Source organism: Nestor notabilis, unplaced genomic scaffold, assembly GCF_000696875.1.
Source record: "Nestor notabilis isolate BGI_N333 unplaced genomic scaffold, ASM69687v1 scaffold7960, whole genome shotgun sequence".
NCBI lineage: Eukaryota > Metazoa > Chordata > Aves > Psittaciformes > Psittacidae > Nestor > Nestor notabilis.
Window position 1 is genome coordinate 1 of NW_009910619.1, and position 26,573 is coordinate 26,573.

The 26,573-nt window shown below is 43.8% G+C and overlaps 1 protein-coding gene across 1 annotated transcript; it reads right to left on the reverse strand.

Moving 5' to 3' along the window:
* Positions 1–750: 750 nt before the first annotated feature.
* Positions 751–23,137, reverse strand: LOC104402933 (obscurin-like; the record flags this gene model as incomplete). Its single annotated transcript, XM_010010933.1, has 8 exons — positions 22,006–23,137; positions 15,306–15,575; positions 12,979–13,239; positions 8,972–9,274; positions 7,820–8,086; positions 6,713–6,988; positions 3,363–3,635; positions 751–1,026 (listed from the first exon to the last, which is right to left on the reverse strand). Coding segments are annotated over exons 1-8 (3,058 nt in total), but the record flags the coding sequence as incomplete, so codon positions are not given.
* Between the last annotated feature and the right edge of the window lie 3,436 nt (positions 23,138–26,573).

The window sequence follows — 26,573 nt, forward strand, 5'->3', positions numbered from 1 at the left end:
TCTTTCTGCACCTTCTCCTTGTTTGTAAACACGTCTTCTGACTCTGTAAGAAAGCCACAATAGCCACACATAGCTTTTTGCAGTTGTCTTCTCAGTGCTTAGTCAAGTTCCCTATATTCCATTATACTTGCCCTGACAGGTAGTATCATGATGACCCATCAATACTAGAAAGCATCTTCATCTCTATTTTGCTGATAGGAGGTGAATAGGAGTATAGGAATTCTGAGATGAAGTTAAAAATCTCAGTTGGAGCACAGGTTTGAACTTAGGATTTCCAGCACCAACACGCCTTGCCTGAATCCTCCTACATTTTCTCTCTCTTTCTCTTCCTGTATCTCTTCCAGTGAATCAGAACACAACAGCCCTCATATCCTCATATGCAGGAACCATTGCTCTTTTTCTTCCACCTGAGTCACTTGAATTCAATCATTCTCCATCTAAACAGAGCTCTTCAAACATCTTTTTCCCTGGACTTCTGTTAGGTCCTTACACTAAGATCCTGTGGGTTTTCTGCAGACACACCAGCTAATTGTGAGAGGCGCGGAAGTTATCACCCTTGTAACCACAAAACAATTGTGGACATCTAGTCATGGGTGCAAAGGTGTGTGTATAAAATGTTGATATGACAGTTGGCCTAAAATCCAGTTCTGAAGTATGTCATCCCGAAGAGGTTGTGAGACAACCCTCTGATTGTAAAATACTACCCCAAAGACTACTCATTTATCGTTGGCTTTTCTAGCATTTTCTCACCTCTGACTTTGACTTGGAATGTTATTCTGTCATCCTTCGTTTCACAGGTATAGCTCCCTTGGTCTTGTTGTGTCACCTTCTTGATGATGAGCTTGCGGTGTGTCCCCTGGGAGACGATTGCTGTCCTCTGGTCCTGCTTCACCTCCCTTTGATCCTTCTTCCATACCACGGCTCCACTCTCAGCAGACACCTCACACACCAGCTCAAGGTTGTCAGAAGAATTGACTGATATTTCTGGGGTTGTTTTGGGCTTGTTAACAAAATTAACAGCTTCATCTGGAAAGAAAAAGAGAATGTTTATGGCTGAAATCAGGCTTACCAGCACGAAGTTAAGATACAGTAATTACTGATCATTATTTCATTGCTAGACCCACTTGGGTGATCAAGTTTCATCTCTGGAGGTGTAAATGCACATACATGTGCATGATCTTATTGCAACATAACTATGACAGAGTGCTAACAGCTATGGCCATAAACTATGCTGATGAGTCAGAAAAGTCCCTAGCAGCATTAGAAATGAGGAAGAGCCTTTAAATGTTTCTGAGCCCATTCCTGCAGCACCATGTTCACAAGATCAGTCCCACTGAACTAGTTCTTCCTCAGACTGGATCAGGGTACATATAGGATAATCTTGACATGATCTTCTCCAGCTTCAAGAGGACTAAGTTAATATATGAGTCTATAGTGTCACATCTTTCTGCTGAAAAGTTGTGAGTTCTCTCTTCACAGTAGAGAATTCACAATTGCTCACAGCTCGTATAGCTCAAGCAGAAGAGGTTCCTGCTTTGATACCTCAGCTCAAGCTCTGCTGATGCACAGATGGATGATCACATGTATGAGCTGTGTACACACACAGTGTGTGACGTGTATGCAGCAACAACACAGCATTTTTATTGACTCAGGTTTTTTGCAAGCATATTTGTAGAGATAAAAGCAAAAGTAACTAAAAGCGGAGACAGGCACCTTGCATGTAAAATGTGAGCAAACCCATTCCCTGTCCCCTAAGCTAATGAGCAATATTTGAAGAGCATGTCAGGTTTTTCATACCCTTCATTCCATCAAGGCAGCTCTTGCCTGAAGAGCAAGCTGATGGCTGTCAGTTATAACCAATCTTAGCTCAGTATTGCATTTCTTTTAGCAGCAACTGCTGCTTTCAGTCACCAAGTATCCCAAGGACAATTGCTATGCTACACCCATGCCAGGCACGTCTGTGGCATCAGAGAACAACCATCTCATTAAAAATGGTAAGCATTAGGACTGATCTATTCTTTAAAAAATTAGATTACCAAAGAAGGATCGTCCCCCCAGAATCCTGCTGTGCAAGATTATTGCGGTAACTCATCCCCATAAAGACAGATTGCTTCCCTACCCTGAGACCATCCCATGACTGTGCAGCATTGCTTCTTATCTCTCAAAAATGCTCATGATGACATGTGAAACAAGGTGGAAGTTGCCTTAGCTAAGGTTTTGTTGACAGGTTGTAACTTAATCCTTGTTCATCAGAAAGTTAGTGGGGGCACCTGGTGATTTAGCAGATACCAGTTTTCTTTGCCTGAGCCATGTAATGTTTTATCATTGAAGTGACAGGTGATATTCACCTAACTTGCACATGGTCATCACAGAGTTAGGTGTCCAATCTCAGGTAATCATGCAGGTTTTCTTTGTACTTGATGTTCAGACAAAGGCAGGGCCAGAATGCATTTTAAATCAATCTTAGATAGCACTCATCAGACAGTACAGATTAGGTTACATAAATTGCTGTTTTGGGGGATCAGTTCAGACAGAGCCTGTGGTTGGCTCTTTTAGACCAATTTCTCAATGGGTAAAGTCAGAGACTATCAGTTACACTCAAAGTGAAATTGCACAATGTTAGATTCTCAACCAAAGAGAACTGGAAACGAGACGCAGAGTGAATACCTGAGGCTCCAGACACAAACCCACTTTTAGAAGTAAGGTTCCCACCAGGCTATGCAAATTGAATCAGTTTAATTTCTCAGATATTGAATTTCACAGATAAATTCTTGTGTCATTTGATACTCTGGGTCCATCCTGGACTGGAATGTATCAGTGACAAGCATTTCTCTCTGGGCTTGACCTGACAGCCACGTGCTTTAACACGTGCTTCATGCTGATGGGTATGTGCCATGAACTAATAGCTTCACTTACAGTACCACAGAGAGATGTCTCAGAGATCACAGTGTCCTTTGGGAACAGCTGGAGACACTTAACTCTCAGAAAAAGGAGTTAAACTTATCAAAGGAGCACTTTCACAGTAAGATTTTAGAACCACCTTTGCCAGGAGATTCAAAGTTGATGTACCTGCTGAGCTAAAAGAATAAAGGCTAGATGCAGCTTTTGGCCTGTTCAACCAGAGTGGTGTTTGAGTATGACATAGTAAAAGCTTATGGTGCCTTGAATAGATAACAGCATTGTTATATTATGTGCCCATATTGTGAATTTGCATAAGGACCACACTAAGGGTCAGTCTCTGAAATAGAGTTGTGTCATCTTGTCCCCAAAATCTGGCAATTTACAAGGTAAGACAAGTATAATGAACAAAGTCCTGAGTTTCTAACATAGATTCTGATCCCATACTTGCATCACAGACTTACCTGAGACTTTTAAATCAAAAGTAAGAGTGTCATCTCCAATTTTGCATGTGTATGTTCCTTCATCTTCTTTCGTCACAGCAGATGCCACAAGCTTATGCAGTTTTCCTTTATCTTCCATGGTGAATTTCTTGCTGGCTGTGATTTCTTTGCCATTTTTGTACCACTTAACCATGACGTTGGCCTCAGAGGTCTCAGAAACAAATTCAGCCTGTTTTCCAGTGATGGCTCTGATAACTCCTCCGCTTTTCTCTTTGTTTATGAAGTTTGCAAGTGCTAAACCAGAATATAAATGCACAGAGCTGGTAAATAATTGTGTGGGCATTAGTAAATATGTACAATCACATCTACATTAGGTATTCATTTTTCACAAGACCAAATGTGCATGTTTAATTATGGATCCCATTACTAAATTCTAATTCAGAGCAGCCTTTATAAACCATACATCTGATTATCGCATGTCCAAAAACCAGAGCACATAGACAACTAAAGGCTGAGTCAAGTGGCAAGGAAGCCCTAAGCAAAAAAGGCTAAAAGAAAATACCTGAAAGGTGAGAAAAGAAGTGAAAGAAGCAAACTGGAGGGAAAGCAATGAAGGTTATTCAGTCATTGTATTGTAATGACCTGGCAAAGAAATTGACTTTAAAAAAAGTTAAAATGTAAGCTAGACAAATTAAATTAAAAATCTATACAGTTATCATCTAGGGCTGAAATGAAAAGAAATTTCTTCCTGGAAATTAACTGGAGCAAAGACAAACTATAAATCTGGCACCATATTAACATGTAGTGAAATAATCCAGCCACCAATCACTTCAAAGATTCAAAAACCCACCAATATTCTAGCTAAAAACATCTTTTCCCTATGACTCCTTGTAAAAAGGGAGTCTCCATCTTCTTTGTAGCCACCTTTTAAATACAGGAACATGGTGATAAGGTTGCTCCTGAGCCTTCTTTTCCATAGGCTGAATAAACCCAGCCCTCTCGGCCTTTCCTCATATGGCTGCCCAGTCCTTGAATAATCTTTGTGGCTCTTCTCTGGACCCTCTCCAGCCTGTCCACATCTTTTTCACATAGTGACGACCAAAACTGAACACAGTATTCCAGGTGTGTACTGACAAGGGCTGAGTAGAGTACCTCTCCATTAGCATTACCTTAAGTTAGCCTACAGGTTAAACATTTGAGGAGGAAGAACAGGGACATGGGCTCATGCATGCATCTTTCACTTCCTCAGAAAACTATAGTGAAAATTACAACCACAGCAGCCTGAAAGAGTCTTCTCAGATGTCTTGTTTTAATGCAGGAGGTCATGTGCCAGGGGATGCCCAGCACGTGAAGCCTCATGGCAGCGGAGGGACTGCAGTGATAAATGGCAAGTGCATTTTCTAGCAGGGCTCATTTGGGCAGGAGGCCCAGCGAGTGACACACTTCTGGCTGTGGCTTTGCACAGTGGCCTCTCAGCAGCCACATGATGCTCATGTGCCAGACACAGCTGACCTGCTCAACAGATGATTTACTGGCTAGCTGTGTCTGGTTTACAGGAGGAATAGATAAAAAGGTGGCAATGCTGAAATGCAAAATACTGGAAAAGCATTTCTGAGCCTCATCTTGCAAGGATGAGAAGCATCAAAGCTGATTCTCCAAGCGTCAAGCTGCAAACAACAGATGTTTAAGTTAGAGCTTGTCAATGTAGATTTTAAAATAATAGCATTGATTACTCATTTTATGGTCACATTACAGTGAAAAGCACATTAGTCCACCCACTAATTCAATTAAATCTGTTGGTAGACCTGTCAGCAAGAGGCAGAGAGAATGAGAAGAAAACCAAAATGAAGAGCAGCTGCCAAGTGCAGACAACTTCCTGTACATATTTGGTCACACTTTTTAATTACCTTTTTCAGCCCTTTTGATTTGTTCTTTGAGAATAACCAAGCAAATAATTTGTCAAATATAAAGCACAAATTACTCTGGGGCTTTTTTGTTTCCACAGAGACCAAGGAGGGTGAGAAGCCAGCAGAACACAACGATGAAGTACCTCATGCTTACTCAGTATAGAAACAGTGCTGAGAAGAGGGTAAGGGGTAAGGTATGGTAAAGAACACAAAAATCAAATGGCTTTCCAAAGTGAACTTGCCAATTCAAAGCAAAATAGCTACAGAACTTATGCCAAATGATGTCTGACAACAGGCTAGACTGACCTGGAGTCAGGCTGTATACTGTGAACGTCAGCCAATATCTAGATGACACCCGTGAGGAAGGGTGTAAAGATACACTAGGGCTGTTCAGCCAAAATCTGGTCCCATTCAAGGCAGAGGAAACTCCTATGAACTAGTTCACAAAAGCTTGCACAGATGGGAAGGCTTGCAAAAGGGAAATCTAATGCTGTGGTTTCAGGGTAAAAAGGTTCAAAACTCCATGTTTTGCTCTGGGAATGAAGTGCCCACCAGATAAGTAGCAGGCAACCAGGAAGGAAGGGACTGCCTTGAAAGCAAGAACAGATGAACAACAGGGCAGCTGTAAAACAGCACTGGTTCAAATCTAACAAGCAGGTAACTTTAAAAGAAAATTATGTTTTGCTATTTATACAGCCTTCCATCTGAACACCTTGCACATATCATAGAATCCTATGTTTGGACTGGAAGGGACCTTAAAGCTCACCCAGTTCCAACCACCTGCCATGGGCAGGGACACCTTCTGCTAAACCAGATTGCCCAAAGCTCCATCCAACCTGGCCTTGAACACTGCCAGGGGTGAGGCAGCCACAGCTTCTCTGGGCAACCTGTGCCAGGGCCTCACCACCCTCACAGGGAAGAACTTCTGCCTAATATCTAATGAAAATCTGGAAAGGTCTGTTCTTATTCACCACGGTAGTAACAAAAAACAAAACCAAACAGACAAAAATCAAACAAATACAAAAAAAAAAAAAAGTCCCATAATGCCATCAGAACTTTAATCAGAGCTGAACTAGATCTTTAGTGACTTATCCAATATCACATAGCAAGTATAGGGCAGACATGGCATCATGTACATCCTGCCCCTCCACTGAATTTCTTCATCACAAGAGCACCTTTCCACTACCCAGCACTCAATCTCATGGAATAACACCAAGTTCATGTGGAATATCAAGACTCCAATTTGTGTGAAAGCACAGCTCTTACCACTGAGACAGTATGAGATCCTGTATTCATGCCCAAGTTCTACTCTGGGACCACAGACACTGTCAAAGCTAGATGTCCAAGGGAGTTACCACAACTCCCTGCGCTTCCTCTTGAGCATTCCACTTCTGTCCCTTGATGACTATCAGCTTAGGGCAGGAATAGGCCAATAAAGGCAAAGCAGCCCAGACAGTCACATACCTTCCACTGAAAGCCGATAGAGCATTTTATCCTCTTCACAGATACACTCGTAAACTCCAGCATCTTCTGCTGCAGTGTTGTGAATTTTCAGGATGTGCCTCTTCCCCACAGTTTGTAGTTCATATTTTCCACTGGCCTTAAGCTCTTTACCATCCTTCATCCACTTCACAGTAGTGTCTGCGTCCAAAAGCTCAGCCTGAAGTTTGGCTTCCTCCCGCAGTCGAGCAGAGACTTTTTCTACATCTCTGCTCTTGTTGGTAAATCTCACTGCAGCACCTGTCAGGAAAAAAGGCTTTGTCATTTCAAGTTATATTGAGATAACATATCCCTGATACAAGTCTGGTGGAGACTGTGAGATCTCTGAAAAAGTATTAGGTCCTGTTTCTGTCCCCAAACTCACATCAACACTGAGAATTTTTTCTGGTTCAGGATATTTGATCTGTTCTTATTGCCAGAGTCACTAAGGAAAAAAAAATATGCACACCTTTCAGCTGAATAATAATACTCTAAACGTGCTTTTGCAGGGATTTTCACACAAAGTCAAACACATCCTTCCAGAATGAATGTCTATTCACTACCTTTTGCCATGCAATGTAGGTTCATACAGATGTTATCATCATTTCATAGAGGACAGCTGAAGTTCCCAACTCTCAATGCTGAATCAAGTTACATGATACTAACTTGTACATCACACACATCTGTGGTAGACTAAAAAATCTCCAAGAAAAAAAAAAGTTAGTAGTTAATGTTGCTTTACTTTTGAAAGACTCTACTACAATCAAAGACTAGCCAAACCTGGAGATGAAATTACTAGCTTAAAGGCAACTCAGTGGTAGGTCTGGTGACAGAATGCATTGATGGCTGTGAACTACAGAAATTCATGAGCTGATATTAGGCAGTGTAGTTCAAATACCAACCAGCTGGCTAGATCGAATCCCTCTGAACTCAATATTATTGTGGTTCATACCATGACCCACGTTAGTTCAAATGATGCAATTTCAGGTGCATCGTAAAAATCAGGCATCCTGTGCCCCCACTTGTAATCATCAGGTCACAGGAAATGCCCTTTCACTGGAAGAATTAAGGACTATTGATGAAAATACGTACCTTTCACCCTCATCTTAGTGCTGGTGTCAATGTTATTGGCAACAAATCTCACTTCTGCTCCATCGTCATTCTTGGTAACATTTTTTAGGATTAGGGTGTGAGTAGTTTGGGTTCTCTTAATGATGTAGGTCTCACTTTCCTGTAAGACTTTGCCATTAAGGTACCAAGTGCCTGAACATATTGTTGTAAGGTCAAGATTAAACACGGCATCTCCTCCAGGTACAGCTTCAACAGTTGTCAGGGGTGTTTTCACAGCTGGGACTGGTTCTAGGAAGAACACCACATATCTCTGAGACCAAAGGACACAAGTTCTTGGTGAAAACAAGACATGAGAATAAAGTTGTGCAGTCTTAAACTATTTCTATGCACTGAAGGCAATGCATAGTTGGTCAACGGGATTTGATTTCTACAACTGCAGGTAGCTGACCTCTGGTAAGGTAAGATCAGTTTCTGAAGGGAAAGAATAGGCATATAACACTTATTTTTCCCTAAGATATTTAAAGGCATAACAAGCCTGAAACACATCGGTTCCCAACAAGTGTGCTCTTTATACAAGCAGTGTTATTCTTAGATTTCAGAAAGATCCTAAGGAGGCCACCAAGCCTACTAGTCACTTCTAGATATTCTAGGAAAACACAGGCATGCTCAGACAGGTAGGGTAAAGGATAGCAATAACAAGACACAACATCTGCGCAAAGCCTGTGCAGACACTGTCTAATTCAATGAACCAAAGAAAGAAGCAGTGTTCTTCTACACAGTAATTCTATGGAGAAAAGGCAGCTCTGAGAAGACCTTCATACAGCTTCCAGCGCCTGAAGGGGCAACAGGAAAGCTGGAGAGGGACTTTTGACATGGGCAGGAAGGGACAGGACAAGGGGGAATCGCTTTAAACTGACAGAGGGGACATTCAGATGAGATCTGAGGAAGAAGTTCTTCCCTGTGAGGGTGGTGAGGCCCTGGCACAGGTTGCCCAGAGAAGCTGTGGCTGCCCCATCCCTGCCAGTGTTCAAGGCCAGGTTGGACAGGGCTTGGAGCAACCTGGTCTAGTGGAAGGTGTCCCTGCCCATGGCAGGGGGATTGCAACTGGATGATCTTTTTAAGGTCTCTTCCAATCTAACCCACTCTAGGATTCTATGATGGGTTTATACTCACCAAGGTGCATGGTCCCTGGGAACTCCAGGCAGGGGCCCTGTCCATAGGCATTGACTGCAGACACTCTGAACTGATAGTCAGCCTCTTCCAACAGGTTGCTCACAGTATACTCTGAGACAGTGACATGAGACTCATGGCACATCACCCAGGTTAAGCCACTTAGTTTCTTGCATTCCACGATGTAGCCGTCGACTGGAATGGGTCGCTCCATCTTCGGAGGGGACCATGCTAGCGTCACTGAGGTTTCTGTTTTATTTTTCACCACAGGGTCAGCTGGGGGTTGGGTGGGAGGTTTTTTGGGAGCTGCACAAGGAAAAAACAAAAAAACACAGAGCAACAAGTTTATGTCAGAGTAGAAAAGCTGCTGTGCCTCACCAAAAAAAGCTTACACTGGACTAAAAGCTATTCTTGCTTAACAAACCTCCATAAAAAATTGATGTGAGATGGAAAAGCAACAGAATGGATAGAAGAGGCATTTGGGCTACATTTTACACAAAGATGTACATTAGGTCTACCTCCACACCTAAACATACATGATTTCTACACAATATTACAATTATCTGCACAAAGTGTCTACAGTGAACAATTCATAGGCTAAAATTTTCAGTGCTAGATACAGGCCCACACTGCTTCCTATACACCTCCTGAGCAAAGCAGGCTAATACTCAGCTGGTTATTTTCATTCAGAGAATGGGTAAAAACACCCAGAATTTGTTCAAAATTCTGTGCACCAAGTTCCTAGTCCACTTCCCTGGTGTGAATCCAGACTAAAAGAAACAGAATTCAAATACCTCAGTGGGATTACTCTGGCAAGGTGACACAATTTTCCCCTGCTTACTAGACATCACTGCACAGGGATAGTTGCACTAATATTGTAAGTCCGTTGCTATTTATCTTCTGTCAGAATTTCAACCTTACACATCCCCAAAGTCAGGAATGTAGATGTGCCTGTGAGAGCCAATGCAAGACAAGGCACCATTGCATCCAGGGAGAGCATGGCAATATTTTGCCATGCTTTGCACACAGCTGTGGCATCCTGTGCAGCAAGGGGAATGCATTCCATGAAAGCAGCCTGCACCAGGAGACTGTGTCCTCTATTTCTTCTTGAATACCTGCTCCAACTGTATGCTAAAACATTTCAGCCCAGATCCTCAACAGGTTTCAACACAGGGAAGCTAAACATCATACAACTGGGACAGTTCAGACATGAAAGATAGACATGAATAAGCAGTGCATGGGTTTTAAAGTTATGGAGACCTCAGTTGCTTGTTACATGGGCTTAGCTGTTCTCAGCATCTACTTCCATCTGGGTATCTGTCCTCTGTCCTGCTTCTGAATTTTATGTTATCCCCACTCAGAAGGTGTGTTATAATTTTGCCTCCCAAGAGTGATAGCTGTCACTAGGGATCTCTGTTTTAGTAATTTATGCAGAGCCAGCTTTGGGAGTTGAGGAATTAACTTCAAAAAGAAATTACATAGAGTTGTGTCTCTGCTGCAATACCCTACAGTTGAGGAGATGTAGCTGTTTTATGGTACCTGAGGTCACAAATGTATCCTTGCAGGTATGTGCCAAATGAAGATATATGTTCACTCTCTCGTGCCTCTTGAACCCTTTAGAGAAGACTCAAGTCCCATCAGTGTTATTCACTGTGTGCTGCCACTGATGCAGTCAAGAGGCTAGGAATTATCCGATATGCTCTAGTTACACATCTACTGACGTGGTAAAGGATTCATTTCATTTAATTATGCCTGTCTGAAAGGTGTCCAATTTAAGGCATTCAACCAGACGTCAACTGTAATCCAACGAGGAACAGCATGCTCAGCAGCAATTCATCGCAGCTTAAAGAAGGTGCACAAGATGGGTGAAACAAACTGTACATTCAGGACTATAGAGGGAGCCTGTACATGAGCCTAGAGTAAAAACCAAACTCTGAGGCAACTGGTCTTCTCTCTGCCTCAGTTTACCCATCTTTAAAGCAGGCGTAGTAAGAACGCAACTGAACAAATAATATATAAACATTTATTGCCTGATAAATTCTATTAGAACAGCTACCACCAATCTTACCCAGCTAATGGAAAAAAGATGTGAATATAGTACACAGGGTTCAGCTAATCAGGTATGCGTGAAATGTAAAAATAGGAAATCTCAACGTGATACACTTTTACTTCATTACATAAATAGTCACCTAAGTGCTTTGGGGTGCATAGATACCAGGCTGTCAGTTACTGCTGGTCAGAGCTAGATGCCAAAGGTCCTATTAGTGTCACATTAAACTGGAATAGACCCTGGGATCAGATATCTTGACCTTACCATCAGAAAGGTAATTTTTTTTTGAGAGAAACCTGTTTGTGGGAAGGCAGTTTCTTACCTCTTTCTACTCCATGAATCAATACTTTCTTCATAGCAGAGTCTAAAATCAGACTGAACTTTGTTATTCCTAATGAATAGCTGCTTGGCTGCACGTTACAGCTTTCCAAACACCTTAGAAACTGCCACAATGCTAAATGCGACACGTAACCTCACTTTTTTCCTCTTTTTAGCTCAATAGGGTCAGAATGCCTCATCCAATTTTAGGTAACACAGCAGATATAAACCTTTAATTAAAGATTTCTTTTTACCACTGACTAACTGCAGTTTGGAGGTGGTAGCAGGAGAAAATAAGTATTATTCTTTCCAAATAGTGACTAGAGCAGACGATTTGTTCACATGCAAACCAGAACTTGAGCAAAGCCAGAAACCACGTGTAGTTCTCCATCTCAAATGACGTAGCTTTTGCCTGGGAAACGCAGCACCACCAAAACAAAGTTAATAAAACTAGGCAAAATAATAAAAACTTCATTTCACATCTGATTTCAACTAAATTGCACCTGGTGCTATTGCTTTGTCAATTAAAACCCCTGCTCAGATCAGGTGTACCAGCTGGAGGAATTCTCCAGCCTGTATGTTATATCAGTCTCCCCAAATAAAGCTAAACAGGACAAGGATTCCTTCTTTCAGCATTGTTACCATCGATTCACAGGGTCCTCCCAACTTTGTCATGTCAAAGAGAGGATGAAAGAGGACATGGCTTTGCTGGTCTCCACAAAAAGAAGGAAACTATGTTTTCAGGAGGAAGCATTTCCCCTTTTTCTTGCAATTTTGGTTTGGTTTATATGTTTTATACCTATATGTATATATATTTTACTTTAATGAAATCAGCTTAAGAAGCTAAAATCAAAGTAAGACCTTTTGATGTTTCAAGTTTGGTGGACATTTGACTGCCCCAAAATGGTTAATCTGCATGTGTGTAGACGTTCCTTCACAAATGTTTCTCCTTGCTAGAATGGTAATAAACTCCATATTCTGACAAAAATGTTCAGGGCACCTATCTACCTCCCCGTAAGATCCAGTACACCTACAAGCTACCCTCATGTCTCTGTTGACTCAAGACCTGGGGAAGGAATTGAATGCTGACTGAGTCTCCCCTCCAAATCCTCTGTGAAGAGAGAGGGAGAGATAAGCGGCCTCTATTTGCTAGAAGAGATATTATCCTAATAGCAAGAATTGATAAATGTCCCTCAAAGAAACCAATGATTCTGGAAAATGACAGCATGTAGATGGAGCACTCACAGCGCTCTGTGTACAATGAAGTAAAGCAACTGCAATGTGTGCAACTTACACATTGGTTTTCTTAAGCACCTCCTGTTGGGGAGAAGACACATCTCTTATCCCATGCTTTACTCAGTTACCATTTAACATTCATTCCAGCATGAAATAAGACTGGTGCAGAGAAGATACATGTTTGTGCCATGCTCTTTCCCCAGGACTCTTCGCTCTGTTTTATCTCTCCATAATATCTCATAATACCCATAATCAGGCTGTTGGCTTTTTGTGGCAGACATCAAACCTCCTGCTGTCTTTGGATAACAAACTTACCATGGCACTACCTGAAACAACAGTACTACCACAGGAATACCTGCCTGCTGGGGAAGGCACAGCACCAAGGCCAAATAACAGTGAAGCTTACTGGTCACAGTGAACTGGGTAGAAGTCCTGCTTTCATCAGCCAGGAAGGCAATTTCACCAGCATCTTCCATCTTACACTCTCGGATGATCATGGTATGTTGCTTGCCAGAGCGTGTGATGGATATTCGATCACTAGATTTCACTTCTTCTTTATTTTTCAGCCATCGGATGTTCTGGCAGTCATTGTCCAGCTCCACACAGAAGATGGCTGTATCATTTATGAAGACTGCAGTCTTTCGTGGAAGTTTCTTAATGATGTTCCCTTTAAATAAGAAAGTAATTATGATCAGCAAACAGTAGATAGTGAAGTGTCTGGCAACACTGAACAAGCCAGGCTGCAAGAGGAGTGGTCAAACAGCTCTCACCTTATCAAAACATTGTAGACACTATGCAGACACCCCTAAATGAATTCCTAGGCTCTGAGTTACACAGAACAGATAATCCCCAAGACTCATTTTGGCCTTCAAAGAGAGAAAAGCAATCTTGTTTGACTACAGTCACTCATGTGTCTAGCCTACCATGCAGAGTTTGCTGCTGGGTAAACATAAGGTATGTAGCCTTGCCAAGAACAGATTTGACAGGGATACAGCTTTCATTACCCACATATGCTGGGAATTCAAATTAAAACGTTGCTGAAGTAGGTCAGTCTTAAACTTGACAGGTCTCTCACCTGTCTTTGGGATTTTGCCTGCATTAGCTCTACCAGTAAGTTAGAAAACCAAGATGGCAAACACACCAATCACCTGAATTTATAGAAAATACACTAAACCCTCAGACGTCCTCTTAGAGTCAACCCAGAAATTGACATGGAATGAACTTCACTTATTGGTGTCCTTTCCAAGTGACTGTGATGATTATCACTTACTGGAATAACCTCGAAGTTATTCCTTGTGGCTATTCACAAGAAAGCTTGGACTTCATCAGGATACCACACCTACTGATAGGTGGCGACTAGCTCCAGCCCTGGAATAGTCCTTGTGAGGCAAAGGAGCCCTCACCCAAAAGCACCTAGAGATATCTAATGAGAAGCAATATTGAAGTCCTTCATGAAGCAATGGATCAGACATGCATTTCCTCAGTACGATCCAAGACCCCGATTCTCTGCTCACACATCTGCTCCTTGCTGCCCTCAGCAGTGTCCTCATCCCCTCAGCCCCTTGCATCCTGCCAAGCTCTCGCTTTCTCCCAACCCCACCCTGTTCTCTCTAACCTTGCCCCCCGGGCAGGCACAGGGCTCCCCTCGGAAGGCTCTGCCTCCTTTCCCTCCTGAGCGCTCCGCCTGGCTCAGTCACTCTCTTTTTTAGTGGAACATGCCACCATAGCACAAAAATACCAGCTGTCCTAGTGGGGCCAAACACACTGACAGTGTTCGGCTGGACTCGACTTAACAGAAGGCGCAACAGGAAGACATCTACCTGAACTCTCCCACATCTCCAGACTACATTTTCCCTTCTGCCTCCACCCATGTGCACTCTCTACAGCTTGCTAATGATACAAAGTATACAAATGATAATAAAAAGGAATTTGATCAGGGATGCATGTCACCCAGCTGTATGGAACCAATATAAGCAGTGAAGAACAACTTCTGCTTTCCCTGGGAGTAAAGTTGGGCTTCAAATGAGGCAGGACAAGTGCAATCCTGTAGCTATGATAGGTCTCCAATTCATGCAACAGGGGACAAAGGGGAACTACAAGAAATCTGAACAGGAACTTTTTACAAGGGCAGGTAAGGATAGGACAAGGTGGAATGACTTTAAACTGACAAAGGGGAGATTTAGATTTTACGAAAAAAATCCTCACTGTGAGGGTGGTGAGGACCTGGCACAGGTTGCCCAGAGAAGCTGTGCCTGCCCCATCGCTGGAAGCAGCCTGCATGACACATCAGACCATCAACCACAGCTTGTAAGCCAGCTTCCCAGTGTGGTCAGCACCGCTCTTGGACAAGATTCACTATTGTGTTCGCCAGCCACCAGGTAAGATGTGTGCGAGAGTGCCAGGGAACACATCTGATGCTCGGGATCATGTTAAGGAGCCTACAGTGTGAGGCTACAGCTTATAGGACTTATAGAAAGCCCCTTTAAGCATAGGTCCCCACCAGGTGACGTATCTTCTGCAGCAACACCAGCTGTCCCCGCTCTCTGACCCTGTGTCACAGAAACCCCCGGCAGGAGACCCAGGGACCCACTGACACATGGGCTCTCCTCTTGCACCACAAAGGAGTCTGCTGTCTTTCACTGCACACGTGCATGAGGTGAATGCAATTCATAAAGTCAAGTCTGGAGTCTCATGTGTGAATCTCAACACTTGGTAGGCAAGAGCCTTTCTTACCTTGGACAGACAACTCCGCAATGGTCCTGCTCCCTTCTTTCATCTCACAGATGTAGACAGCATCATCGTCTGCGGTGATGTCCTGGACAGTGAGACGGCGATACGTGCCCTCTTCTTCAATGTTGTATTTCTTACTCTGACGGAGTTTGGTTTCCTCCTTGAACCAAGACGTCTCTGTACTAGGAACAGGTACTTCACACTGGAAGGTGGCAGATTCCTTCTCCCTCACTTCAAGATCCTTCAGTTTTTCCTTGAAGGGTATTGAGGGTTCTTAAAAGGGTAAAAACACAAAGGAGAAACAAGAGGGTTTGATGGTCTGTGGTAAGTGCTGTGCTAATACATAAGTCAGAAGAGAAAAAAAATAAACAATAACACTCCTTATTTATGATATTGATTAGTCCTAAACCACCATCCAAACCTATAATCAAACCCTACTACAGCAGGTGTACTGTTCTCATGTAAAAAAAAAACTTAGATCCCAGCAGAAGTATTTTAAGAATTTATCTAAATCAACATAGTATCAGTCTGAACTTCAGTACCTGCCCCACAACATCACACAGAGGCATTTGCTCCAGTCCGAAGCAGAGTGAACAACTTGGTGGAGTATCAGGTTAGTAAGGTCTGCTCTTGCGGCCTGCCTGTCCTCTAGCATGAACATCTCTGCACTGCACCTCCTCATTTAGCGATGCCAGTAAGATGAAGGGCACGGCCCACCCAGCCTGACTTTATACATAACAACAGCCAATTCAGGTCAGAATATAAATCTTTAAAATAATCATGCTACAGGTGGGTAAACAGCAAACAAGACAGTCATAGGAAAAGGGCCCAGGTCAGCAATTCTAGGTGAGGGTATGAGCATCTGAACTGGTCAGCTGGTGCAAGAATCAATGTTTTTAGGGGTCTTGCAGCAGAAGTGAGCTCAACAGCATGATCTGAAAGGCACAGAAAGATGAGAGGTGGCTGTGTACAGGACAGATGTGGGGGAAAGCACATGAGTAACTAATCAAGCAGATTTCTGTTCTCCCCACCAGCAGCAAAGGCTCTGTACCAGCTTTTGTCAATGACAACGAAAGAGCTAGACAAAAAGCCCACGTCTCCCTACTGCCCTTGCTTTCCAGCAGTGAAGCTGCACTGCTCCAGCATATGCAGAAACCAGAGTGTAGATCAAACATGCGAAACAGCTGCATGGCAGTCAGGGAAGACATTTTACAAACAGAACAATGTTTAATTCCAGCAACAGCTGCACTGTGAAATCATGCTGAGCACCAAACTGGAGAAAAGGGATTGGACTGAAGAGGACAGCCGGTGGTCACAGCCACAGGACTGGTGCCACAGTCATGTCACTGACTTGGATGAGTCAGTGTTGATGCATCCCCGCCCATGCTTCATGAGAGATCACATCTTGACATGTACCTTCATCTTCTAATAACTACTGCAAGAGCTCCCACCCTCTTTTGTGACTCCATTCTCCCTCTCCCTGACCACATACATGATCCCAGGCTGGTATAGTTGTAGTCATGTAGTGAGTAGCAGTCACTAACACCCAATGTCAGTCAAACAGAAGAACTTCTTCTTAATATTTAAGTACACCCTCTGTCAGTTTAAAGCCATTCCCCCTTGTCCTGTCCCTACCTGCCCTTGTAACAAAAATACAACTTGGTTATTTTATTAAAAACTGTTTTGCCTTAATGCACCTCAAGTCAAGTCAAGTCAAAGTCACCTTGAAAAGCCTTCAACTACAGTTACACACACCTATCCTGCCCACACTCCACATATTATCCTTTTATCTTTAACAAACAGGCAACTCAGACTCACATAAATCACTTCTGGAAGCACCCAATGTAGTCAGGGGGAATTAAGCAGTTGTAATTCTCATGTCATTGGAACAGCAAGAGGATGAGATCAAGAAAGCGTTGATCAGAGGAGTATCAGTCTTTGAGAGCTCTATGCAATGTTGTTGTGTGAGATAGGAAGGAGTCTGGAGCTGACACTGAGAACACACGGACATGCCCAGGGGCCAAAAAGTAACACGAGATGCACCTGAGAAGCACAGAAGTGTATTCTCATACTTGGAGCAACTGGCGATATCATTAACCCCTCTCCCTTTACAGCCACTAAGCAGTATCTAAGAGAAAAAAAAAAAAAAAGAAAAAAAAAGAAAAAAAGAACAACTACCCTATAAAAAACTCCTAAATGTACAAACAGACAGAATTGTTGGTTAACTCTTTAGTCTGTGTTGCAATAACAGCACTGCCTTTCCAGCCACAGAAGGTAGGTGTAAGGCTATCTTTCACAGCTTGGGGTCAGAGATATCCTCTGAAAACAACTTTGCCTTCGTCCTTCTGACATGTGCACACATATCTTATCTCAGTCTGAATGGGGCTCCAGAGAGACAGCAGCTGATAAACTGAATCAAAGTCTGGGATTCACCCAATCCACTGTTTTTTCTGCATTGGAAACATGAGAGAGGCTCCAAAACCCACAAGCCTCCTCTTCCTGAATATATCTTCATGCTCTTTACATGGTCTAGCATGTACCTGGTCAGACAGGGGGGTTAATTTTGGTAAGGGGACTACAGAATGACCAGATCCTAAACAATTCATCTGACCCATAACCAGCCCCCTGCCCAGGTCAGACAGATGCTTAGAGAGGCAGCCAGGAGGGAACAGTGTCTCCAGCTGATCAACAGGCAACCCAGATCTTAAGGAAAGCTCTGTGAAAGGCAGGTGGCTCATCATCCTTGTTAATGAACTAATCAACACAACCTAATAATCAGATAATATTTACATGCAGAAGACTTATTCTGAGGAAGGAAGCACTAAACTTTACACCAGCCTTCCAGTGTATTTTCCATTTAACTAGCTAAATGTGAAAACAACCAAATACTCTACCACTCACCAGCACAGTGAGTAGAGCAGAGACCTCTGTTACTCTCTTTCACCCCACATTGTCCTGCAGTCTGTCAGGTTTTGACACTTACATTGCAAATTCTCTGATGTAGGCATCCTCTCTTACCTATTTGTGCATCACCCAGCACAAGTCAGAAATATTCTGGGCTCTAACTACTACAGGCACATCCTGAAGAGCTGCTGCAGATAGGTTTTTCTATTAATCTGGTTTTAGTCAAAGGAGAAATTCTCATTAAGGCATATAATGAAGGTAGTAACACTTCTAAAGAAGGAGAAATAAGAGCTACAAACACCTGCCTACTGGGAAAAATGTGAGATAGAAATAGCAAAGCAAAACCCTGAGGGAGCAGAGAGCACAAGCAGCTCATGGAGTTAGCAGGAAACTGGAAGAGCTTAGATCAGATATGAATTTGGCTGCTTGTCTTGAGAACATATTTCTCCAAAGAGTCACAGGCTTTTTGCTTGGTCCATACCAAGCAAACTAGCAATGAGATGATGTTATTTTTTAAAAGCAGGTCCTGCTAACACATATTTTGCTAAGAATAGGTGCAGCCTGCAAACAAGCCAATGTTTTCTTAACCTTCTCGAGGCGTATCTGTCTGCTTGACCTGGTCTTCTCACTTGCCTGCATTTCCTCTTGCTTATTCCTGGCCTCCTCACAGGCTCTCCTTTTATTATTCCAAAGGCAAGTTTTCCGTCTGCCTAACAAAAATGATCCAATGAGAATAAGAATACGGAAAACCCTCGTTACTTTGGTCTTCCTAGTTATTGTGCTTTCCAAGTTTTCTTTCTACCTCCGAACTTCTCAAGTTGCAATTCTCTTTCAGATCTCAAATGTGACTGTCATGAGAGTGGTCATCCAAAATCACTTCAGGTCAGAGGGAGCATAGAGCAAGAGCAGCTCATGGAGTCTGCTTTTCCAGTCTCTATCCTATTTGGCTTGCAACCTTTAACCTTTTCATACAGTATCTGATTACTGTATTGAGAGACTCAGATGAACATTGCTTGGCCCAGGCCCAAGGATGGAGACCTGTATGCTGTTCTCGCTAAATTTATGCATGGCTTAGGGACATCTCCAAAGCCTTCAGGATATTCAAGTTGGTTATTCATGTTCCTCCCACCCTCTCTGCTCTTCGTCAAAGAGGTTTACCCTTGTGAACCATTTACTAACTTGTTCTACATCTATTCTACATCTTGTTCATCAGCTATCTGGGAATTTTTCAGTGTGTGGCTTGTGATTTTATGCCTGCTCTAGACACTTCTCTGAATCAGAGTAATCAACTTTGGGGGTTCCTTAACTGTGCAAGTGACTCTCAGCCCTGAAGCCTTTCCTTTGAGATTTATGTCTGATTCACTACGTCTCATTTAAGAACAGCTCAAATATCACTTTTGTTTCAGCTCAATGTTCTTTAAGGCATGGGATCAGCAAATGTGTTGGGGCTTTAGGTCTAGGATATAGATTAACAAAAAATAGGAAACTTTCTAGAGGAGGTTTGACCTGTGTCCAGTCCTATGCCTTGAGACACTTCTAAGAGCCAACTTACAGACAGGATGCTGGGCTAGGTAGTCTTTTATTATTATTAGCTTTAAAAGACCCATAAATAGTCTCACTTGCATTCTTGTGTTGAAATTCTGTGAAGCAAAATGCCAGAGCATATTTAACCCCGTGGTGCTTGACTTTCCTGGTACATGTGTGTACAGACACACGCTAAGGATGCAGCACCACAGGCTCTATAAATATGCTGTTATCTGCAGAAAGACTAGCACAGCAGCATGGTGCTCACCAAGGGTGGCTGCTTAGAGAATTTAGCCTTTTCTGCACGACTGAGCAAAGGGAGGTTGTGTTTCAAGATGACCTATCTCCCTAAGTCCTATGCCAGATGAGCTAATGGCATCACCAGTGGCATAAACAACAGAATTAAAAGCTCACTTCACTACTACATCGTTCTGAGCTGTCTTTGGAGGGCTGAGAAGGAATTCTGGTGACACAAAGGAGAGTCATTATGCAGGGCCTAAGTATAACCAACACACACAGATTTTCCATGGCAGCCTTGGTCAGAAAGCCAAACATGGTACAGTGTAACAAAGAAACAAACCATAAACATTTCCATTCAAGACCTCTGACTCACAGGCATATCCTGACAATGGACATTGATCGATAACCTTTTCCCATGGTGCTCACTCCCAGACTTGCTGCCTCGCATGCTTTCCCCATCTCCTTTGGAACAGATTGAACCCACAGAGAATAATCAGATAAGCATGGGCAGAGGGAAGGGGGCTTGTCGCTGCAAAACAGGTGCTGGGCAAGTAACAGAGCCTGAGCCATCCTCAAAGTGAACACCTACCAAAGGGCCAGGCTCGGTCTTCAGCTCCGAGTCCCAACTCATGAGGTAATCACAGCTTTATGGAAGAGGACAAATGCCCTTCCCAACACCACTCAGCACCTCCAAGGGATAGCAATGAGTGTGCTGAGTGCCAGTGAGTTCCACAGATCAGGTGTCACTGATGGACATGGGCACTGAGTCACTGACGGGAAAGATGGTGAGTGTGAAAGAGAGGTCCAGAAAAGGGAAACTATTAAAAACACATAAAAACTGAGACTCTTAACAACAGGTATGAAACTCCGACCATTTCTACTCAGCTGGATTTCTAACTTATTTTGCTGCCAGTCAAAACCAACTGTTTTCCACTCAAGTGGCAAAGCCTTTTGCATCTGAGAGTTAATTTACAGGCACTGCCTGGGTTGCAAACTGTAACCTTGCCAAATGGGAGAGCAGCTTGAAAATTTAGAGCTTTGTGAAAATGTGTGTGTCACATTTTTTGTCACTATTCTGAAGAACTTTGTCTGACCTCCACCAGCACTGAGGGACCCTCAGAAGGCAAGTTCTTCACCACTGACCACAGCAAACAGAGGCATCCTGGACCTGGTAGAGTTCTGGAAGCATATGAGGAGTACAGGCTATCCAGCAACACAAACTGAGAAAACTCAGAAGAACCTGGCAAGAACAAGGCTGCTGGTGGGTCACTGTACAGGAAAACTGAGATGGACTGTAACTAGAGTTGAAATAGGAATAGGTCCCCCAAGGGATCCAAGGCAGCATGACACACTCAACTTGCAGGGAGGAGTTTCCTCTACTACTGCTTAAACGGCATACGTGTGACAGTTTAACTAAGTCCTGTGGTGAACATAAACCCAGATGTGATTAAAGTCTGGAGGGTAAGATGGGGCTTTAGCAGTCATTGATCCAGAGGATGGTAACAGGCCTCTTAGATTACTATAAAAACAGGATGGATGGGAGCTCTAGGAATCTGGTTCATCCTAACTGCCCCACAACCAGCCAGTTCTACAACATCCATCCCTGACTGTGAGGGTGGTGAGGCCCTGGCACAGGTCGCCCAGAGAAGCTGTGGCTGCCCCATCCCTGGCAGTGCTCAAGGCCAGGTTGGATGGGGCTTGGAGCAACCTGGTCTAGTGGAAGGTTTCTCTGACCGTGGTAGGGGGTTGGAACTGGATGATCTTTAAGGCCTCTTCCAACCCAAACCAGTCTGTGATGCTATGATTCTATGACTGGTGCCCACTTAGTGCCCTTCCTAAGCTTCCCTAGTGATGTGACTCTCTCCCTGGATCATCTATTCCAGTGCTTAACCCCGTCTACAGCTAGAGGATTTTATTCATGTCTAACCCACTCTCCTTTGCAGCAGTTTGGTGGCAGAAGTTTTGTTCATGCTTCCACCCCAAGGGCTGTCCCCTTGCAGGCTTGTCCACCCCAGTGATAAACATAAGCACTTACCTTTGACGGTGACAAGCACAGAGCTGTATGTCTGGCCTGCCAGGTTGGAGGCTGTGCAGGTGTACAGCCCATTGTCTACCTGCTTGCAGAACAGGATCTTCAACACAAAGCTCTCCTGATCATCCTCATAGATGACATGCCGCCGCCCTTCCAAAATGACCTCATTGTCCTTCTTCCACACAATCTCTGGCTTGGGTTCACCCGTCACGTAGCAGCTCAGCTTGGCGTGCTTGCCCTCCGTCACGCTGCACACGCGTGTCAGCAACCCAAAAGTTGCATTTCGGGCCCCTTTGGTGGTGAGTCCAGCTGCCCTCTCATAATCCCGGGAGAGGCTGTAGCCAATGTTAGACAACCCTTCTGCCATGGAGTGAGACTGGGCAGACACTGAATCAAGAGTCCCATGGGAGATGTCCATCTTCCTGATCTCCTCCCGCCTCTTTTGCAAGTGAGACAACAAGGATGTTGTCTTGCCGCAGCTGGTATCAAAGCGACTGCTGCTGCCCGGGTTGGAAGAACCCTGCTTTTCCACTACCAGCGCGGCTGAAGCGCTGGCAGAGCCGATGGGATTCTCTGCCCGACAGGTATAGGTGCCGCTGTCCCCCAGCCGGGCACACTGGATAGTGAGAGCGTTTGACTCCCCAGCAGACTCAATCTGGAAGCGCTCAGCATCAGCCCGGTTCCGCACGTGTTTCCCATCCTTCTCCCAGTTCACGTAGAGGGGAGGGCTGCCCTGGATTTTACATTTGAACATGGCGTCTTCTCCCAGCGTTACTTTGATGGAGGAAGGTTTCTGGATGAAGTATGGGGCTGACTCCGTTACTGTGGTCTCTTCTCCAACTTTGATGCTGACAGCTGCAAAAGCTTCACCGATGGTGTTCTTGGCCCGGCAGATGTATTGGCCACTGTCCTCCAGGCTCAGATCATAGATGGTTAGCTGATACAGATCTCCATCTTCTGTGGTTTTAAACCTTCCCCCAGACTGGACTGGAAGTTTATCCTTTTCCCAGCTCACAGCTGGGATGGGGTTTCCAATGATCTGGCAGCTCAAGGTGGCATCCTTCCCCACAGACACTATAAATGCCTTAGGCCGGGTCAAGAAACGGGGAACTCCACTGAATGAGCTGTAATCCATCCTGGTTTCCTTCCTAAATGGTGAGAAAGAAAAATACCAAGAGAAAGCAGATTAGATGGTGCAGGCAATGAACTACTGCACTTCCATGGTATCAGGTTGGATGATCTTTAAGGTCCCTCCCAACCCAAACCATTCTGTGTTTGTATGATCAGTATGCTTGTCATCTACAACAGTCATGGTTTCATTGTCCTTCTCATCAGGCCTTGGAATATTTTAGGTCTTGCAGATTCCTTAGATCTGAGCTCAATAAACTGCTGATGAAGAAAGTCACTCGCTCCCCCATGAAAGTCACTGGGTAAAACACAAATCTTTAGGCAGTTCATGCAGAAAGAACACAAAGGACCCTTTCAGCTTTGGCACTACGAAAGTGACCTGCACTACTGCTGTATAACATCTGGGCTGGTTCTGTAGCCATAGAGAAAAAAAACATACATTCAGTTCTGAGAGATGTGTCTCCCCATCAAGATACCTCCTCCATCATGCTCATCTCTTTACTTTCGTCTTTTTCTGTCTCATTGCCCCTGTTCTGTTCAGTTTTTGTCTTTCTCGTTGCCTTTTCTTTTTTTTTCTTTTTGATTCTGGAATGCTCCATCTCTCACCCTCTCTGGTCATTGCCTATCCCTGTGTCTCTGAATCATGTGCACACAGACCTTATGGTAAATCCCTCCACTGTAGGAGCTAGCCTTTAGGACGACACACAGATATGTCTGTCACATTATTGAGGATACTTCTCTTTATCCCCAGCTTCTAGTCAACACAGCCACTGAGATGCAGCTACTTTGATAGCAACGGTAGCCAGTGAGTATCTGTGGCTTATAGACAGCCTCATCCAGACATTGTAGGGCCTGACACAGCTGTAGCGGGGATGGGTATTTGTGGACAAGTGTGGCTTGGTGCACATGCATCGTGTTCATAGGACTGCAAAGCCACGTAAAGGAACCACAAGGAATGCATGCAGCAATCCAGACAATACCAGCCTTCTCCAAAAAGACCCCATGTGGCTTAGGGCTTACAGGAATGATGTATTATCACCTGCTTATTCTCAGCTGCTCTCAGAGGGGCTATGCACCAGTCTGCAGCTGTCTGATGATACAGACCAGCCAAGGGGATGAGTCTTAAGCAGTGTTCAAAACTAAATCTCAGAACAATTCTGGTACTGTTGTGCCCTGAGTAAGTCAGAAGCAATCAGTGACACTAATCCTTGCAGCCATGTTCACAGAATCAACCCATCCCCATGCAGCTGGAGAACAATACAACAGAGCTCACCACCTTCAGGGTCCCCCCAAAGTCCACATAGCACACAAATTCTTTTTGCTTCCTCACTACTCTGTATATGGACTCCTGAACATACTTTCCCTTCTACTGGGGTGAATCCACTCCTAGTCCTCCAAGAAGACCTTTTCTGTGAATTGGTTAGAATTTACTTTAATAAGTATAGCACAGCTAAAGACCTGGTCTCGACCCCATTAACACCGATAACCATGTACCAGCTGCCTCTCCCCGGGAGCAGGATTAGATCTGATGATAGTGCTCTGTAAGAAAAGCAAGCTTCCCAGCTCCAAGTCTCTCTGGAAGTCCTACTCAGAAGACTTGAGTGCACCATTTCTCTCCAAGCAACTACATCTCTTTGGCCTTGTGATGCTGGACACTCTTGTCTTAGCAAGCTCATGCAGCTTCTGTCTGAGCTATATGAATGGTCTCCACTCAGGGAGGTTGCAGTGTTGCTCTCATATCTGTGTTTTTTCACCTTCAAAATGCCACACAAAGTAAAACACTCAGAGCACTGCATGTTGTAACTCAGAAAGAAAATAATAACCAGTGACCGCGACAGAAATATCCTGCTTAATCCTACAGCATTTTGGCTTCCTCACTGGCCACAAATCCACCCACTCTCTCACCCAATGGCAGATGCTCTCACAGTCTCCCCCCCACCTCCAGCAGAAATAAGCAGAAGCAGCCAAAATCCTGCTTTCATGTCTTGAGTCACCATCTGAGCAGAAGTTCCATTATGTTTACCATCCTCCAGCTCCCATTGCAGTGCATTAACTTTAATGTGCAAATCACTGATGGCATCAGGGAGGGTTGGATTGACCTGCTGCACGACCTTGGGAAAATCACTATTTTTCCTGTGTCTTGGCTCCCCTCTCATTTATTCTTCATATCAAGACAGGGATGGTGTCACAAATAATTACGTGCACACCGTATATATGATGATGCACTTGCTGGAGTATACGACAAATAATTCAAGAAAATTAATAACAGATTACAATTTTGATGGTTTAACAGGTTACAGGTTTTGACTGATGGTATAGCTGAGTTCAAGCTTAATTTGGGCCACAGATCTAAGGCAAAACCAAACGTAGTCTTTTTTCTATATTTAACAGGAAAAATACACTACATCCTACCCTTTCTTGTCTCTCCCCCTCCACAGAACATACAAAACTTTTATTCCACCAAAAATCTTCAGAAAGTTTAAATCTGGGGGCAGGGGGGAAGTAATGGGTGAAAATCACTCTTTTTACACACTAAGACTGCAAAGAATGATTGACTTGGACTCACTGGTGCTAAGACCAACTGACTTCCTATGGAGTGGTCACCTTCAATACTAGTTGCAATGAATATTCAGAACTATTTTTTCTCAAATACAGCCTCAACCCTCAACTACCTCAACAACTACCTTCTTACTACCTTCAAGCTCTGTCCTCACTTGAGCTTTAAAATGTATTTTCCATAAACACTTGCAAAGCTGCAAGCAGAGAAGCTGCATGAATGGTTAGAAGACACAAATACAAGCCTTGGGCTTGAGCCAAAGTACATAGAAGTCAGTGGAAATTTCCACTGATGTCAACTGATTGACAGAGTCTTCTGCTAAACTGGGGAAGGACCATTTCAATGTTCAGAGGGGGATGCTGGGATTCGAGTTCAACTCTGGATAATCCAGCAGTAACGTTCACTACATTAACTAAGAATTAACAATCAAAACACAGACTCAGAGCTTATGTCCTGATCTTTCTCAGCCATTTGCTTGAATTTCAACCTGCACTGTGTCATCAAAGAGCTTTCATCCATCTTCAGAAGACATTACCATGTCTCATCATTCCCAGATCCCGAATTGTTTCTGACAGATGTGTCACTCTGACTCATTTCCACCTTCAAATCCATAGCATCTAGAAGAGCAAAAAATAAAGTTCTCCTTCAAAGTGGGCTCTGCACAACACAGTGAAGTGCCTGGAGCACAGAGATGATTGCAGACACAGGAGGTGCCTGCTTGGGAGCTAACTGATGACCTTTCAGCAAACAGAGGCTTCCCTCAAACCACCTGCCTGATGTTTTCCTCGCCTGCTCCCAAGCAGACAAATCCATGCCTGGAGGAGAGCTCTGCTCTGTGGGAGTGTGGTGGGTGCTCTCAAAGCCTGGCTTTTACAAGGGTGAGAGC